We start from the raw sequence: 15,246 nt of genomic DNA, 5'->3' as shown, positions 1-15,246 counted from the left end.
GCGCCACCAGGGAAGCCCTCTTATCTCCTTCTTTTCCATCTACCAAATTCCTACAAGTCCAGCTCAAGTGTCTTACTCTTAAAAGAACTTTTTTTAACCTCCAAATAGGAAGTTGATCTTTTGTGTTCTTCCAACAGTTTTGTTAAAATTATTTATATATTCTAATGGTTTCCCCCACTAATCTACATAGTTCTCCAAGGCAGGAACAATGTCTCATTCAACAGTGTATCCCGATCACTTTGTATATAGTAGGTAATCAGTCAATAACTGTTTATTTAGTGAGTTGATAAAATGAATCAAGAGTATTAGATTAAGGAGTCCCTGAGTCTTAAATGCCAAGAGAGCTGGGCCTAATGAAACATGAACAAGAATGAAGAAATAGTTAAAATCTAGACCCACAACATTAATACTCTATCATAGTATTAGTCATATGTAGCTTCTAAGCTGCAAAGGACTCTAATAGTTGCTATTCCATGGTATTGATGTTCTTCTGTATCTTGCATGGTCTGGGTGTTCATCAGCACCTCATTCGCATAACATATCTAAGAATCTCACAAATATTGACACATGTACTTTTCTACTCCTGCCACCTTCACAAGCTTCAATTGGGTCATTACGTGGATTATTAGAGCTGGAAGGGAACACAAAAGACTATCTAAACTCAACCTACGTTTTGAAAGCCACTGTCTATTAAAGGTAAAATTCTTTTATCTCCTTATCCCAGGTAGTTGTTATGGTGGGAGTTGCTATGTACTTTCTGCCAATATGGGAAAGTGGCTTCGAAAAATTTGCAGTGTGTGCCACCTCTCTCCCCAAAAGTCTTGTTTGTATCCTTCCCCCACCCAACGCAAAATTCTTCAATGGGACTCCCGAACAAATTCTGGTTTCCCATGCCCACATCTGTTTTCCAATGCCTTAAATACACACATGAGTAAATTTTTTCCATTAATTTTAATTGAGGTATATAATTCCTATGCAGTAAATGGTACAGATTTTAAATTTCCTATTTCCCTACCCTAAAATGGGGCAGCTACCTATCTTATTTCTGTCATTCATAGAATAAGTTTGCCTGTTCTGGAACATCGTATAAATAGAATAAATGGAGTCTTATATGTATATCATATCTAATGTATATACTTTCTTGTTTCTGGCTTTTGTTGCATAGCGTATTTTTGAGATTCATCCATGTTGTGTCTATCAGTATGTTGTTTTTGTTGCTGAATAGTATTCCATTGTATGAATATACTACAGCATTTATCCACTCACCTGTTGACGAAGTTTTGAGTTTTCTTATTTTTTTTTCTTTTTTCCAGACTAAGACAGTGTTCTTTTCCCTTGGTTTTGTCCCCAAAATCAGCAGCTAGCATTGAATAAAATGATTGATTGTATTTGATCTTGAGACACATGGTTTTGTGCTACAAATCTGCAATAAGGAAACTTAGGCATTACAGTCTACCCCAAATACATGGAGTTCTGTTCTACATTCAAAGGCATTCACCACAAGTAGTTCTAAATACTTGTCTTTTGGCCTCTTTCTTCTGCCTTCTGAATTGTTTGAGCTCGGCAAAACTGATATTGCTGGGGGTGAATATACTTGCCAGTAAGTAACCAAGGTTTTCAGTTGGGGCACCATGGTTTATTTTTGTGATTGATTCCATTTATTTTGCCTAACTTAACCACCTACCCTGAACAACTTGAAAGAAATGGGTTATATATATCCATGTGGTCTTTGTAACTTGAATAACAACTGTCTGGGCCTTAAAGGCATCACATGCAGAGAAACAGTTGTTCCCTGAATCGTGGCCCACTGGGAGGGCTCTTTTGCCAAAGGCAGCTGTGTCTCCTCAGGAGTGGGAAGAAAGACCTGATTTTCCAGCCCCCACCCCGCCCCCCCCACCGAAAAACCCCAAAACATGAGATCTGTTGTCCTGTACCCGTGTACTATGACACTCAATTGGAATCCTTCTCCTCTACATCTGATTAAGGGCTCCAACATCATAAATACACATGTAAAAGTGACTAGAGTTAAAATTAAGTTTGGGAATGTGTGTCTGTTTTGGAGAAGGCGGAGAGGCAGCAGTTTTTAATTTGACAGTTAAGATAAATTTGTTTCATTCTTCATGGAAATGCAGTCTTCCATTGTTTCAAAGATGCTATGGGTCAAAGTTTCATATCAGGTTAGGATTAGAATGACTTTTCTTAAAACCAGTGGTAGGGGGATTTCTCCTGAAGAAGGTTGATCATTTTTACTATTCCTATATGATGCCCTGAGCCTGGAAGCCAAAAAGATGAGGGTGGGGAGAAAAGTGGTTACTGAACAAGTTCATTACTGGAGTTTAAGAACCACTGCTGGTTTGTTTTCTCTCTTGTTCTCTCCAACTTCCATCTAGCAAATGAAGAAAGTACATTTCATGATGGTGCTTTGGGTCTTTACCATTATATTTGGCTTCTGCAAAGGAGCAGGTATCTCCCTGGGCTTAGAGCCACACCTGTACTTCTTAGCTGTAGAGGTGGATCTCTGAGTTCTTCCCAGGGAGGTGCAGTCAGGCTGGGGTGGATAATTGGTGTAAGTAGCAGGAAATGTGGCAGTGATTCTGCAGAGGAAGTTTACAGTCAGGGAAGGGTTTGCAATCTTCCCATGGAATCATTTCACTCCTGGCTTATATATAGGTCCTCCCTTTGTACAAAGTTCTTCCCCAGATTCTTCATTGAGCATGTTCACAACATCCTACCCAAGCCCCCTAGCTCGAGATATTTTAGCTCTAAAGCAGTTCGTCATGCCTCTCCACTCTCTTTGCCTATTGCCTAGTCTCCATTTTGCTGCCACATCCCCATGCCTGGCAAATCTTTGTTCACATTTTATCTTGCTCAGAGACGAAATTATTTCTTGCCAATTTTTCTGCCTTCTCCCCCTACCTCTCCCTTCTTCTGTCTCTGCCCTTTTCTCCCAAATTTCTCCCAAGGGCCTATATCTAAACTGTTCCTTATTCAACTCAAGTTTTGTCCTTTTCTAGGGTTTATGTTTTAGGTAGATTTTGTTTCATTTCAATATACTTTGTGGAGTTTTTCCCTCTGTTTATTTCTTACAAAAGCCAAGGTGTAGCCATTGGTCTAAAGGCTGCATTTTCTGCAGCTATGGCATTATTGCAGCCTTCTTATCTTCAATGCATCATTGAAGCACCTGAAGCAAAAGGACCTGATCACAATTTTTGGGTAGTTCAGGAAAAGGTTGTTAGAGAAGGAGGCCTTGGGTGTTGCCTTCATCTTTGACCAACTTTGACTATTCTGAATGGTTTACCAATCTAAGCATGGATTCTTGACCAAAATTAAATTCCATTTCCTGCTCTCTATAACATTAAATCTGATGCAAGAACACGGTAAGATGTTTATGTATTTGTTTCTTTGCCTAGCTCCTTTCTTCAAGCAAATATTTAAATAGTCTCTTAATTGAACTTGCTTATTTTTAGCATTTTCATATTGATGAATTCCTCCTACAATAGTTTGCCTAAGATAGAATAATTTCTTTTGCGATATGTACAAGTGCTGAGTTTGTGAAAGCTTGGTTTTTCCTTTTGTGCTCTCAACCTACTCAGGCTAGGAAAGCTACCTTCAGAATTGATTTCAGCTCTTTTCTTTTTCCTTCTTTTTTTTTTTTTCTGTGCTATATACTAAAGGCTATAAGTCTCACTGAGAGAAAGGACTAGAATTTCACGGTTTCCTTTTCTTCGCTTTGTTCTTTTGCACTGGTATTGTGAATTTCTGTGAAACTCACTCTTTTCTCCCTTAACAGGGTTGTTGGTACAGAGGAACGTATTCCTATTCCCCTCATGGATTACATCCTTAATGTGGTAAGATTAATGGTAGGGCAATCTGAGTAAAGGTGTGTGCTCTTCTGGAAAATGTGTGGGGTTACCAAATAGTCTGATGACTTGTGTTTATTTTCACTGGGGCCCTTAAAGTGCAGAGAGCAGCGGGGAAAGATGTGTAAACCTTGTTCTGTGTGATTTGCCAAAAATTAGCTAACAGTCCCTTTTTGAATATTCCCAATTTTCTGTTGATTCCCCTTTGGAATCCAAACAGGAGGAGAATGGGCTTTGTTAGGCCAGTCCAGTATTATGTTCCTTGAGTGTGTCCCAACATATTTTTTTCCCGTTACTTGCCATTTTTTTCCCATTAACTTCTCTTTTACCAATAATAATAATAATAATAAAAATGTGGTGTTTTCTTTTAACTTCTGTGTGTCTCACAGGAAAAAAGGAAGAGTTTGAATTTTCCCAGAGTTATTTACCTATAAGGGGAAGCCTATTTAGCATTTGTTCTAGCCCAGTAAGCACTTCCAGACTTCCAAAGATGGTTTCTCTTTTGCCTGTGTGTTTGTTTCCCGTATTTTACTTTCTTACCCTTACAAAATGCTCTGTTTAGTCTGAATCACTCTTCCAGAGTTCTAGGTTTCATTTGCATTATGAGCATATTTGAAGAAAAGTATCCATGATGTTTGCTTCCAGGGGAGAGGCAACACATTATCTGCAAGAAGCACTAAATGAGCAAATTAAGAGATTAGACCTGATTCTGCCACTAATTCATGGTGTGGCCCTGAGCAAGTCATTTAACCTCTCTGTGCTTCTCAGATTATGTGACTTTAGGTGTGGCTGAAAAGATATATTGGGAAGAAGTTGTAATTCCTTATTTTCTGGATGTTTAGGGGTCATTTCATATACCTATTACTGCTTACCTGAGGTTTTGATATTCTAGAAAATACTGGTTTCATGACTATAAGGTTACCCCTGTCCTAATTCCAAGCTGGCATTTTAGTTCCAAGTGTCAGGCTCTAACTTTTTTTTTTAATTTTTATTACCTAGATGAAATTTGTGGAATCTATTCTGAGCAACAATACAACCGATGACCACTGCCAGGAATTTGTGAATCAGAAAGGACTCTTGCCTTTGGTTACCATTTTGGGTCTTCCCAATCTGCCCATTGACTTTCCCACATCTGCAGCCTGTCAGGCTGTTGCAGGTGTCTGCAAATCCATATTGGTAAGAAGCATCTGGCCGAATATTTTCATTTCTTTTAGAAATCAATTTTGCAATACTTCTATATACGTGTTTTTACTGTGGTCTCCCCTTCAACTAAAACATAATGAAGAAATTTGAGGTTATGTACTGTAAGTGGATTTTGTGACTAATAAATAGTGTGCCACGTTATTTCTCATTGAAAAGTCAAAGTGTTTGTTCTTTGTTCCTGAATTTGGTATATAGTTCTAACATATGAGTTTTTTGGAAGGGAAAATAAATCTCCAAGAAAGCTTTGGAAGTGGGTTTTAACACAGTCTGGTTTGTTTAGCCGTGTATTTTTTTTCCCCTTTCTCAGGCTTGATAGTTGTGTATTTTAAGCATGATTGACCTGTAGTTCATTGCTCAAATTTTGCCCAAAAATGAAGTTGCTTTATTTTAAATAGTGGTAAAAGAGATATAACATGATATTTACCGCTTTAACCGTTTTTAAGTGTATAGTTTAATAGTGTTTGGTACATCACATTGTTGTGAAACCCATCTCCAGAACTCTCTTCCTCTTGTAAAACTGAAATTTGCACCCATTAAACAACAACTTTCAATTCCCCTCTCCTTACCAGCCCCTGGTAACCACCATTCTACTTTCTGTCTCTGAATTTTGACTGTTCGAGGTATGTCATGTAAGTTGAATTCATGAAGTACTTGTCTTTCTATGACTGGCTTAATTTGCTTAGCATAATTTTCTCAAGATTCATCCATGTTGTAGCATATGTTAGAATTTTCTTCCTTTTTTAAGGCTGAATAATAGTCCAGTGTATGTTTAAAGTGCATTTTGTTTATCCATTCATTCATTGATAGACATTTTGGTTGCTTCCACTTCTTACGAATAGTGCTGCTACAAACATGGGTGTGTTCTCCAGACCCTGCTTTTGTGTATGGTGAAAACACTTAAGATCTACTCTCTTAGCAAATTTCTAGTATATAATACAGTATTATTAACTATAGTCACCACGCTATACATTAGATCCCCAGAACTTATTCATCTTATAACTGAAAGTTTATACCCTTTGACCAACATCTCCGCAACTTCCCCCAGCCCCTGGCAACCACCGTTCTACTCTCTGGTTCTGAGTTTGACTTTAAAGTGAGATCATACTCAAGGCTCTGCTTTCAGTTATTTTGGTTATCTACCCAGAAGTAGGATTTGCTAGATCATTTGGTAGTTCTGTTTTTAATTTTTTGAGGAACTGCCATACTGTATTATTCACAACATCTCTACCGTTTCACATTCCAACCAGCAAAAGCACAAGGGTTGATTTCTCTGCGTCCTCACCAATACTTGTTAATTTCTAGTTTTTTCATACTAGCCAACCTAATGGATGTGAAATGAGATCTCATGGTTTTCGTTTGCATTTCTCTGTTGATTAGCGATGTTGAGCATCTTTTCATGTGCCTGTTGGCCATCTGTATGTCTTCTTTAGAAAAATGTCTGTTCAGGGCCTTTGCCCATTTTTTTTTTCCGAAACAGTACATTTTATTTGACAACAGACTCCCCAGTTTGTCTCAGTTGTGACATATAGATGGCTTTAGATTGCTTTTTTGGTGGTCATCCATGCTGAACAAGATTTTTCAATCTTCAAAACAACCAAGGCTCAGAGATTCTGCGTTTCACTTCAGTTCACAAATCCAAGTGTGTCCTCCATTCACTGGAGCATTTTGGCATAGATTCCCTTTGAGGTAGAAGGGTAGAGATGAAGCCGTTCCTCCAAGTTCAAAGAAGTAAGGTATTGCTGGCTGGTGCTTCTCAGAAGGCTGGCACATCTGTGTGTTTCTTGCCTAATTCTTCTCATTGGCCTGGAGCATCTCTTCACATTTTCTCTAGATAGCCTGGCACTTTTTTTCCCCCTCAATTGCCTGATGCTTTCCTTCTCTCATCAGCCTAGAGCTTCTGAGGAAAAGGGAGAGCCCATTTTTTAATAGGGTTGTCTGTTTTTGTTGTTGAGTTGTAAGAATCCTTAATATATTTTGGATATTAATCCCTTATCAGATAAATGATTTGCAGATTATTTTCTCCCATTCCATGAGTTGCTTTTCACTCTTGGTAGTGTCATTTGATGTGAAAAAGGGTTTTAATTTTGATGAAGTCCAGTTTGTTTTTTGTGGGGGTTTTTTGTTGTTTAGTTTTTGCTTCTAACTTTTCATTGCCTGTGCTTTTGGTGTCGTACCTAAGAAATCACTGCCAAATCCGGTGTCGTGCAGCTTTTATCCTATGGCTTTTTCTAAGTGTTTTATAGTTTTAGCTCTTATATTTAGGTCTTTGATCTATTTTGAGTTAATTTTTTGTATGGTGTAAGGTAAGGTTCAGCTTCATTCTTTTGCATGTGGGTATCCAGTTTTCCCAACACTATTTGTTGAAAAGATTGTCCTTTCTCTATTGTACCCTTGTTTTGGCAACCTTGTCAAAAATCATTTGACCATATATGCAAGGGTTTATTTGGGGGCTCTCTGTTCTGTTGGTGTTGATGTCTGTCTTTATGCCAGTACTACACTTTTGATAACTGTAGCTTTGTGGTAAGTTTGCAAATCTGGGGATGTGAGACCTCTAACTTTGTTCTCTTTTAAGATAGCTATATCTATTTGGGGTCCCTAGAGATTCTGTACGAATTTTAAGAGAGATATTTCTGTTTCTGAAAAAAAAAAAGCCATTGGGATTTTTATAGGAATTGGATTAAATCTGTGAAGCTTATTTATTAGCTGAGTTGTGCAATGATAAGTAATTTCTGCTAAAAATCAGAAATCCAATTTCTTGCGGACTTGGAAAGATCCATAATTGTGACATCTGCATTTGATATTTTATTTTGCTTTTCTTTTTGCAAATATTTAATTAAGTGCTATTTATGAGAGAGAGGGGGTGGGAAAGGGCTGCTCCATCTTTATCCTACCTGTAAGATACTGTGTGAGGGTGGATAGATTTATTTAAAGCCGTAGGAAAGGCACATAAGTTCTCCTATCTTTGAATGGCAAGTGATAGTGTTCACTGTCAAGATTTTTCTTCATACTCAGAAAGAAATTGCAGGGGCCATATAATCCTTGAGTTGTCTCCAAAATAAGAAAATGCCTAGCTGATGCCTATCCTAGAATTGTCTCTCTTATTGTGGTAAGAAAAAAACGTTTGTAATAGTGGTTCATTTCCATGCTTTGGAACCTTGCCTAACATTGCTCCCTGTTGTGCAAAATTTGGAATTAATCTTACAGCATGGAGTCCTTGCTGTAACAGTAGTCCAGTTTGGCTATCACAATCTTTTAAATTTGATTGGCCTACCACCTTTGAAAGCCTCTCATTCAAGAGAAGTAATGTGTTGCTCTAAAAGGCGTTTAGGTATGTCATACCTTCGTTCATGTTTTGGCTCCACCATTTACCAGGTGCAAGACCATGGCCAGGTCTGAAATTTGTGAGACTTGTCTTCCACTTCTTTCATCATGACTATTAAGACATGCATATGAAGTTCATTGTACATTAATGCTTTAATTATTCTTCTTATTTCAGACACTGTCACATGAACCCAAAGTCCTTCAGGAGGGTCTCCTTCAGTTGGACTCCATTCTTTCCTCCTTGGAGCCCTTACACCGCCCAATAGAATCCCCTGGGGGCTCAGTGTTGTTGCGAGAACTGGCTTGTGCTGGCAATGTCGCTGATGCTACCCTCTCAGCTCAAGCCACACCTCTACTGCATGCGCTCACTGCTGCCCACGCCTACATCATGATGTTTGTTCATACTTGTAGAGTTGGACAGGTAAGAATTATGTTAAGTGTGAACATGTTGGTTTAAAGTCGGTAAAATACCTAGGGCATATACGTGGCATCTTAGTGTACTTAGAAGCAGTTCTACCTAGGCGAGCTGCTGAAAGAACAGTTTTAGGGTGAGTTCTTTTGGGTGGATGACTTAAGTTTATGCTTCAAGTTGCTGTCTAGTTTCACTTCCCCTTAGTATTTTTTTCATTGGAAGTTGGGTGACCATATAACTTGTTTTGTCAACTGGACCTTCTTGAGAGTGAAAGAGGTTGAGATAAATACAGGTATTAATAGATCTGTAGCATCCATATAAGCCTTAGGGATGTATAGTCACCCTTTTTAGCAGACAAGCCTCAACTGGGTGGGTGCTCATCTGACCGTATTACTTCCTAATCTTTCTACAAATGCGTGTAGGCTTGATAATAAGATGGCAAGAAGGAAATTTGACCACAGAACATTTAAGTTAATGGTGATTAACAGATTACTAAAGATTTCCTAAATATCAAACCCTATGTCTGCAGTCCATGTGAGGGTCCTCTTATGGCTCCAGAAAGTTGAAGTTTGGGGGTGGGGGGGTTTGTTTATTTGTTTTTTGAGTGCTTACAGTTTTGCTACCTTTAGTTGTCAAGTAATCAAGTCTAAAGATTATTGGTGTCGTATTTTTAGCAGCCCTGTTTTATGCTGTTGAGCTAGGAGTGTGTTCTTTGGATCAAAATAAATGAAAAGCACAATTACAAACTATTTAGAAAATAATTAAATTACATAGCAGAGCTTTAGGGAGTGATTTGATTGATTGAAATAAAGAAATAAACAGGAAATAACAAGCCCCCTCACCATCTAAAAAAATTAGGAAGCTGTCAATGTGTCTATAAAACTGTTTCTTCCATTTAGAAGAACAGAGTTGCCTATGACTCCTGTTTTTCATTTTACAAAGAAGAAATGAGAAGGGATGTTAGAGACAGATTGTAAATATTGTAAGAGAATACCTTCTGGAACTATGATCTCTTAAGTGTGGAAATTTTGATGAAGTACACAACTCTGAGAATAGTAAGGAAGGAAAAATAGAAATCCCTTATCCTTTGTAAATAGCTGAAAGTTGATTTTGAATATAAATGTTCAGAGGGCATCCCAAAGATCACCTGTTTTACTTTGGCTACAGAGTGAAATTCGTTCCATCTCCGTAAACCAGTGGGGCTCTCAGTTGGGTCTGAGTGTTCTGAGCAAGCTGAGCCAGTTATACTGTTCCCTGGTGTGGGAAAGCACTGTCCTTCTCTCCCTGTGTACCCCAAACAGGTAAGGAAATGGTCATCTCTTTTACTATCTCTGTTGTCTTTCCTAACAGAGAAACTAAGCTTTAGTGAGCCTGGGGTATTGCTTTGGTCAAGGATAGAAAGGTAAAGAGTTCAGAGGCCTCCTTGTCTGTCTTAGTTCATTCGGGCTGCTATAACAAAGTCCACAGATTAGGTCCTTATAAACAACAGAAATTTATTGCTCAGAATTCTGGAGGCTGGAAGTCTGCATGGTTGGGTGAGGGCTGTCTTCCACATTGCAGACTTCTCATTGTATCCTCACATGGCAAAAGGGACTAGGAATCTCTCTGGAGCCTCTTTTATAAGGCACTAGTTCCATTCATGAGGGTTCTACTCTTAAGACTTAAGCACCTACCAAAGGCCTTACTACTAATACCGTCTCATCAGACATTAGGATTTCAACATTTGAATTTTGAGGAGACACAACATTTAACCAATAGCATTGTCCTTCCCACTTATCAGCCAAAGGACTTCCTTACAAATGTGTCATCTTTAACCTGATATCTCAATTATGCTGTGTCAGCATGGTGGGTGTTTACAGTTTGGTCCTGTTGTTAGCCAGATATAAAGAGTTGAGTTGGAAACCTGTTGAGTACGACCTCAGGAATTCCATCATTGCAGATGTTTTATTAGGTTAACTTACCTGCTATAGGAGGGGGATAGTGTCAGCCAAGCAGGTCAGAGACCAAGCACAACATTAAAAAGATGAGTTATCAGAGGTTTTTTTGCTCACTGTTTCTCTTCTTGCAGCCTGCCATCTGGGTGTGAATTTGGTCAGGCGGACATGCAGAAACTGGTTCCAAAGGATGAGAAGGCAGGTACGACCCAGGGCGGAAAAAGATCAGGTAACTCCAAGAAACTAAAATCCTAGCCATTAATTCTCTTAAGTTCTGTCTGTCTCTGTCTTTATAGGTCTATTGTGAAATTTTAGTAGGTCTATCATCTGTAGTCTTCAGTTTTTTCCGTTCATTAATTTTTAATTATTTATTTTAAAATTAAACTATTTTCAGTTATTTTTTCTATTAAAAAAATACATACCCACAATGATAAAAATTAGAAAATGTAGTAGAAAGAAGAATCACCCATATTTATACCACAAAAAATATTTTGGAAGTATCTGCTAATCTTTTTCCCTGAAGGTATGTTTTATTAACATAGTTGTGATTATCTTAGACATAATATTTTACAGATCTCTTTTCACTTAATATTAAGTGCCATGTAAAGGTACCATGAATTAACCATTCCCTGTTGTTTCTAATGTACTATTTTGAAAACTGAACATCTTTGTATGTAGTTTTTTGAGAATGTAAGATTGATTCTTAGAAATTACTGTAACAAAGATTATGGTGGGTCTTTAATTTTTTTTGTATGCTTATTTTTCAGAAGCTTAATTTCTTACGTTAAAATGGTAAATGACTATCCTAAGTGGCTCTGGCTTCGCAAACCACTTTTGACACTTTCAGTCAGTCACAACACCTTCTCCATACACTGCACAAATCGTTTTGTGCATTTCAGTTGCGTTTTTACCTTTCTTGAAATAATAAAGCATAATATGCTGAAAATGTTGCTTTTTTTCCCTCCCATCTTCAATATTAAAATGGCTACACAGAAATTCACCAATTTTAATAAGTCTTTTTTTAAATGCATGCTGATAAGACAGCTGTCACATAAAATCTAACAAAATTGTTTTGAAGGAAGTTAAAAGACAACTAAGTGCTACTAGAGCCATCTTATGGAAAAAAACGAATGAACCTTTTGGCCCACCCAATACAATCTTCTGACCGTAATGCAACAAACCAAAAATTAACAGAAGTAGCTTTTCTAGAAAGTTTTCTTCTCCTATACTCTGTATCAGGGCGAAAATGAATTTGATAAACTATTAAGAAAACAGTGAAGATAATTCTGTGTATAAAAACCTATCACAGAGGGGCTTCCCTGGTGGCGCAGTGGTTGAGAATCTGCCTGCCAATGCAGGGGACACGGGTTCGAGCCCTGGTCTGGGAAGATCCCACATGCCGCGGAGCAACTGGGCCCATGAGCCACAACTACTGAGCCTGAGCGTCTGGAGCCTGTGCTCCGCAACAAGAGAGGCCGCAATAGTGAGAGGCCCGCGCACCGCGATGAAGAGTGGCCCCCACTCGCCGCAACTGGAGAAAGCCCTCACACAGAAACAAAGACCCAACACAGCCAAAGATAAAAATAATAAATAAATAATAAATAAAAAATTTAAAAAAAAAAAACCTATCACAGAGATAAACCCATGCACATATGGTCACCTTATCTTTGATAAAGGAGGCAAGAATATACAATGGAGAAAAGACAGTCTCTTCAATAAGTGGTGCTAGGAAAACTGGACAGCTACATGGAGAAGAATGAAATTAGAACACCATACACAAAAATAAACTCAAAATAGATTAAAGACCTAAATGAAAGGCCAGACACTATAAAACTCTTAGAGGAAAACATAGGCAGAACACTCTATGACATAAATTACAGCAAGATCCTTTTTGACCCACCTCCTAGAGAAATAAAAATAAAAACAAAAATAAACACATGGGACCTAATGAAACTTAAAAGCTTTTGCATAGCAAAGGAGAACCATAAACAAGACGAAAAGACAACCCTCAGAATGGGAGAAAATATTTGCAAATGAAGCAGCTGACAAAGGATTAATCTCCAAAATATACAAGCAGCTCATGCAGCTCAATATCCAGAAAACAACCCAATCCAAAAATGGGCATTTCTCCAAAGAAGATACACAGATTGCCAACAAACACATGAAAGAATGCTCATTAATCATTAGAGAAATGCAAATCAAAATTACAATGATGTATCACCTCACACCAGTCAGAATGGCCATCTTTAAAAAATCTACAAACAATAAATGCTGGAGAGGGTGTGGAGAAAAGGGAACCCTCTTGCACTGTTGGTGGGAATGTAAATTGATACAGCCACTATGGAGAACAGTATGGAGGTTCCTTAAAAAACTAAGCATAGGGCTTCCCTGGTGGCGCAGTGGTTGAGAGTCTGCCTGCCAATGCAGGGGACACGGGTTCGAGCCCTGGTCTGGGAAGGTCCCACATGCCGCGGAGCAACTAGGCCCGTGAGCCACAACTACTGAGCCTGCGCGTCTGGAGCCTGTGCTCCGCAACAAGAGAGGCCGTGATAATGAGAGGCCCGTGCACAGCGATGAAGAGTGTCCCCCACTTGCCACAACTAGAGAAAGCCCTCACACAGAAACGAAGACCCAACACAGCCATAAATAAATAAATAAATAAATAAATAAAATAAATAAACCCAAAGTTAAAAAAAAAAAAAAAAACTAAACTTAGAATTACCATACGACCCAGCAATCCCACTGCTGGGCGTATACCCTGAGAAAACCATAATTCAGAAAGAGTCATGAAAAAAAAAGAATAAAAAAAAAAAAGTCATGTACCACAATGTTCATTGCAGCTCTATTTACAATAGCCAGGACATGGAAGCAACCTAAGTGTCCATGGACAGATGAATGGATAAAGAAGATGTGGCACATATATACAATGGAATATTACTCAGCCATAAAAAGAAATGAAACTGAGTTATTTGTAGTGAGGTGGATGGACCTAGAGACTGTCATACAGAGTGAAGTAAGTCAGAAAGAGCAAAACAAATACCGTATGCTAACACATATATATAGAATCTTTAAAAAAAAATGGTCCTGAAGAACCTAGGGGCAGGACAGGAATAAAGACACTGACGTAGAGAATGGACTTGAGGACACAGGGAGGGGGAAGGGTAAGCTGGGATGAACTGAGAGAGCGGCATGGACATATATGCACTACCAAATAGATAGCTAGTGGGAAGCAGCCACATAGCACAGGGAGATCAGCTCGGTGCTTTGTGTCCACCTAGAGGGGTGGGAGAGGGAAGGTGGGAGGGAGACGCAAGAGGGAAGAGATATGGGGATATATGTTTATGTATAGCTAATTCACTTTGTTATACAGCAGAAACTAACACAACATTGTAAAGCAATTATACTCCAATAAAGATATTTTTTTTAAAAAAACCTATCAGATATACTGTATGCTAACACATATATATGGAATCTAAGAAGAAAAAAAAAAGGTCATGAAGAACCTAGGGGTAAGACGGGAATAAAGACACAGACCTACTAGAGAATGGACTTGAGGATATGGGGAGGGTGAAGGGTAAGCTGTGACAAAGTGAGAGAGTGGCATGGACATATATACACTACCAAACGTAAAATAGATAGCTAGTGGGAAGCAGCCGCATAGCACAGGGAGATCAGCTTAGTGGTTTGTGACCACCTAGAGGGGTGGGATAGGGAGGGTGGGAGGGAGGGAGACGCAAGAGGGAAGAGATATGGGAACATATGTATATGTATAACTGATTCACTTTGTTATAAAGCAGAAACTAACACCATTGTAAAGCAATTATACTCCAATAAAGATGTTTAAAAAAAAGATATGCTTAAAAATTGTATTGAGATTGCTAAAGATAGAGAAAATGATAAGGAACTAATAAAGCAGACATAAGTTATGAAACAACAAATAAGGATTTTATATGACAGCTAGTTATTGTATTGTGGAGGAAGGGGACAGAATTAATAAAATATACACGAAAATGGACGAAACCAAGTGTTAGAATCTCAAATTTTGTCAGTCTTAAATATACCAACTTTAAGTCAAGGAAAGAATAAAATAATTTACTAAAAACCAAGAACAAAATTAGACTCGCAGTCAAAGAATTGCCTTGCATAACAATTTAGATATATTTTTCCCCAGCAGTTTCTTTCACATTTAACAAAGGTATCTCCATTTCCACATAGTTTTTCCAGAATATTAGAAAGAAAATTTGATGTGTTTTATAGTTTGCCTAATGCTGATTCTTAGATCAAGAGCACACCCCCCCCCAAAAGACTCATCTCACATTCATATACAAAAATCTTAAATTCTAGGAAATATATTTCTCTAGTGGTAATCTGTGATGTCCAAATGAGTTTATTAACGAGCTCTAAAATTCTAGTGGGGTATGCGCCTTGAGTGCATGGGGTCACCACACACACTGCAGTTTATGTGAAGTTTCTGGGTCATGCAGTGTGCCTACAGTCTTCCAAGGTAGCCCTTGAA

The 15,246-nt window shown here is 38.3% G+C and overlaps 1 protein-coding gene across 18 annotated transcripts in view; it reads left to right on the top strand.

The window, feature by feature from the left end:
• Positions 1-15,246, top strand: part of HUWE1 (HECT, UBA and WWE domain containing E3 ubiquitin protein ligase 1) — a 141,612-nt gene that overhangs the window by 70,127 nt on the left and 56,239 nt on the right. For 16 of the 18 annotated variants that reach the window (XM_059911631.1, XM_059911630.1, XM_059911625.1 and 13 more), the window contains 5 exons: positions 3,791-3,848; positions 4,860-5,036; positions 8,560-8,805; positions 9,964-10,097; positions 10,865-10,959. In XM_059911631.1, coding sequence (XP_059767614.1) covers positions 3,791-3,848; positions 4,860-5,036; positions 8,560-8,805; positions 9,964-10,097; positions 10,865-10,959 — 710 coding nt within the window. The remainder of the gene's footprint in view (positions 1-3,790; positions 3,849-4,859; positions 5,037-8,559; positions 8,806-9,963; positions 10,098-10,864; positions 10,960-15,246) is intronic. The other 2 variants (XM_059911626.1, XM_059911638.1) reach the window with 1 other exon arrangement.

The sequence above is a fragment of the Balaenoptera ricei genome, chromosome X, assembly GCF_028023285.1.
Source record: "Balaenoptera ricei isolate mBalRic1 chromosome X, mBalRic1.hap2, whole genome shotgun sequence".
Classification (NCBI taxonomy): Eukaryota; Metazoa; Chordata; class Mammalia; order Artiodactyla; family Balaenopteridae; genus Balaenoptera; species Balaenoptera ricei.
Note: the sequence above shows the minus strand (reverse complement) of the source record. Positions and strands in the feature narration are given on the sequence as shown.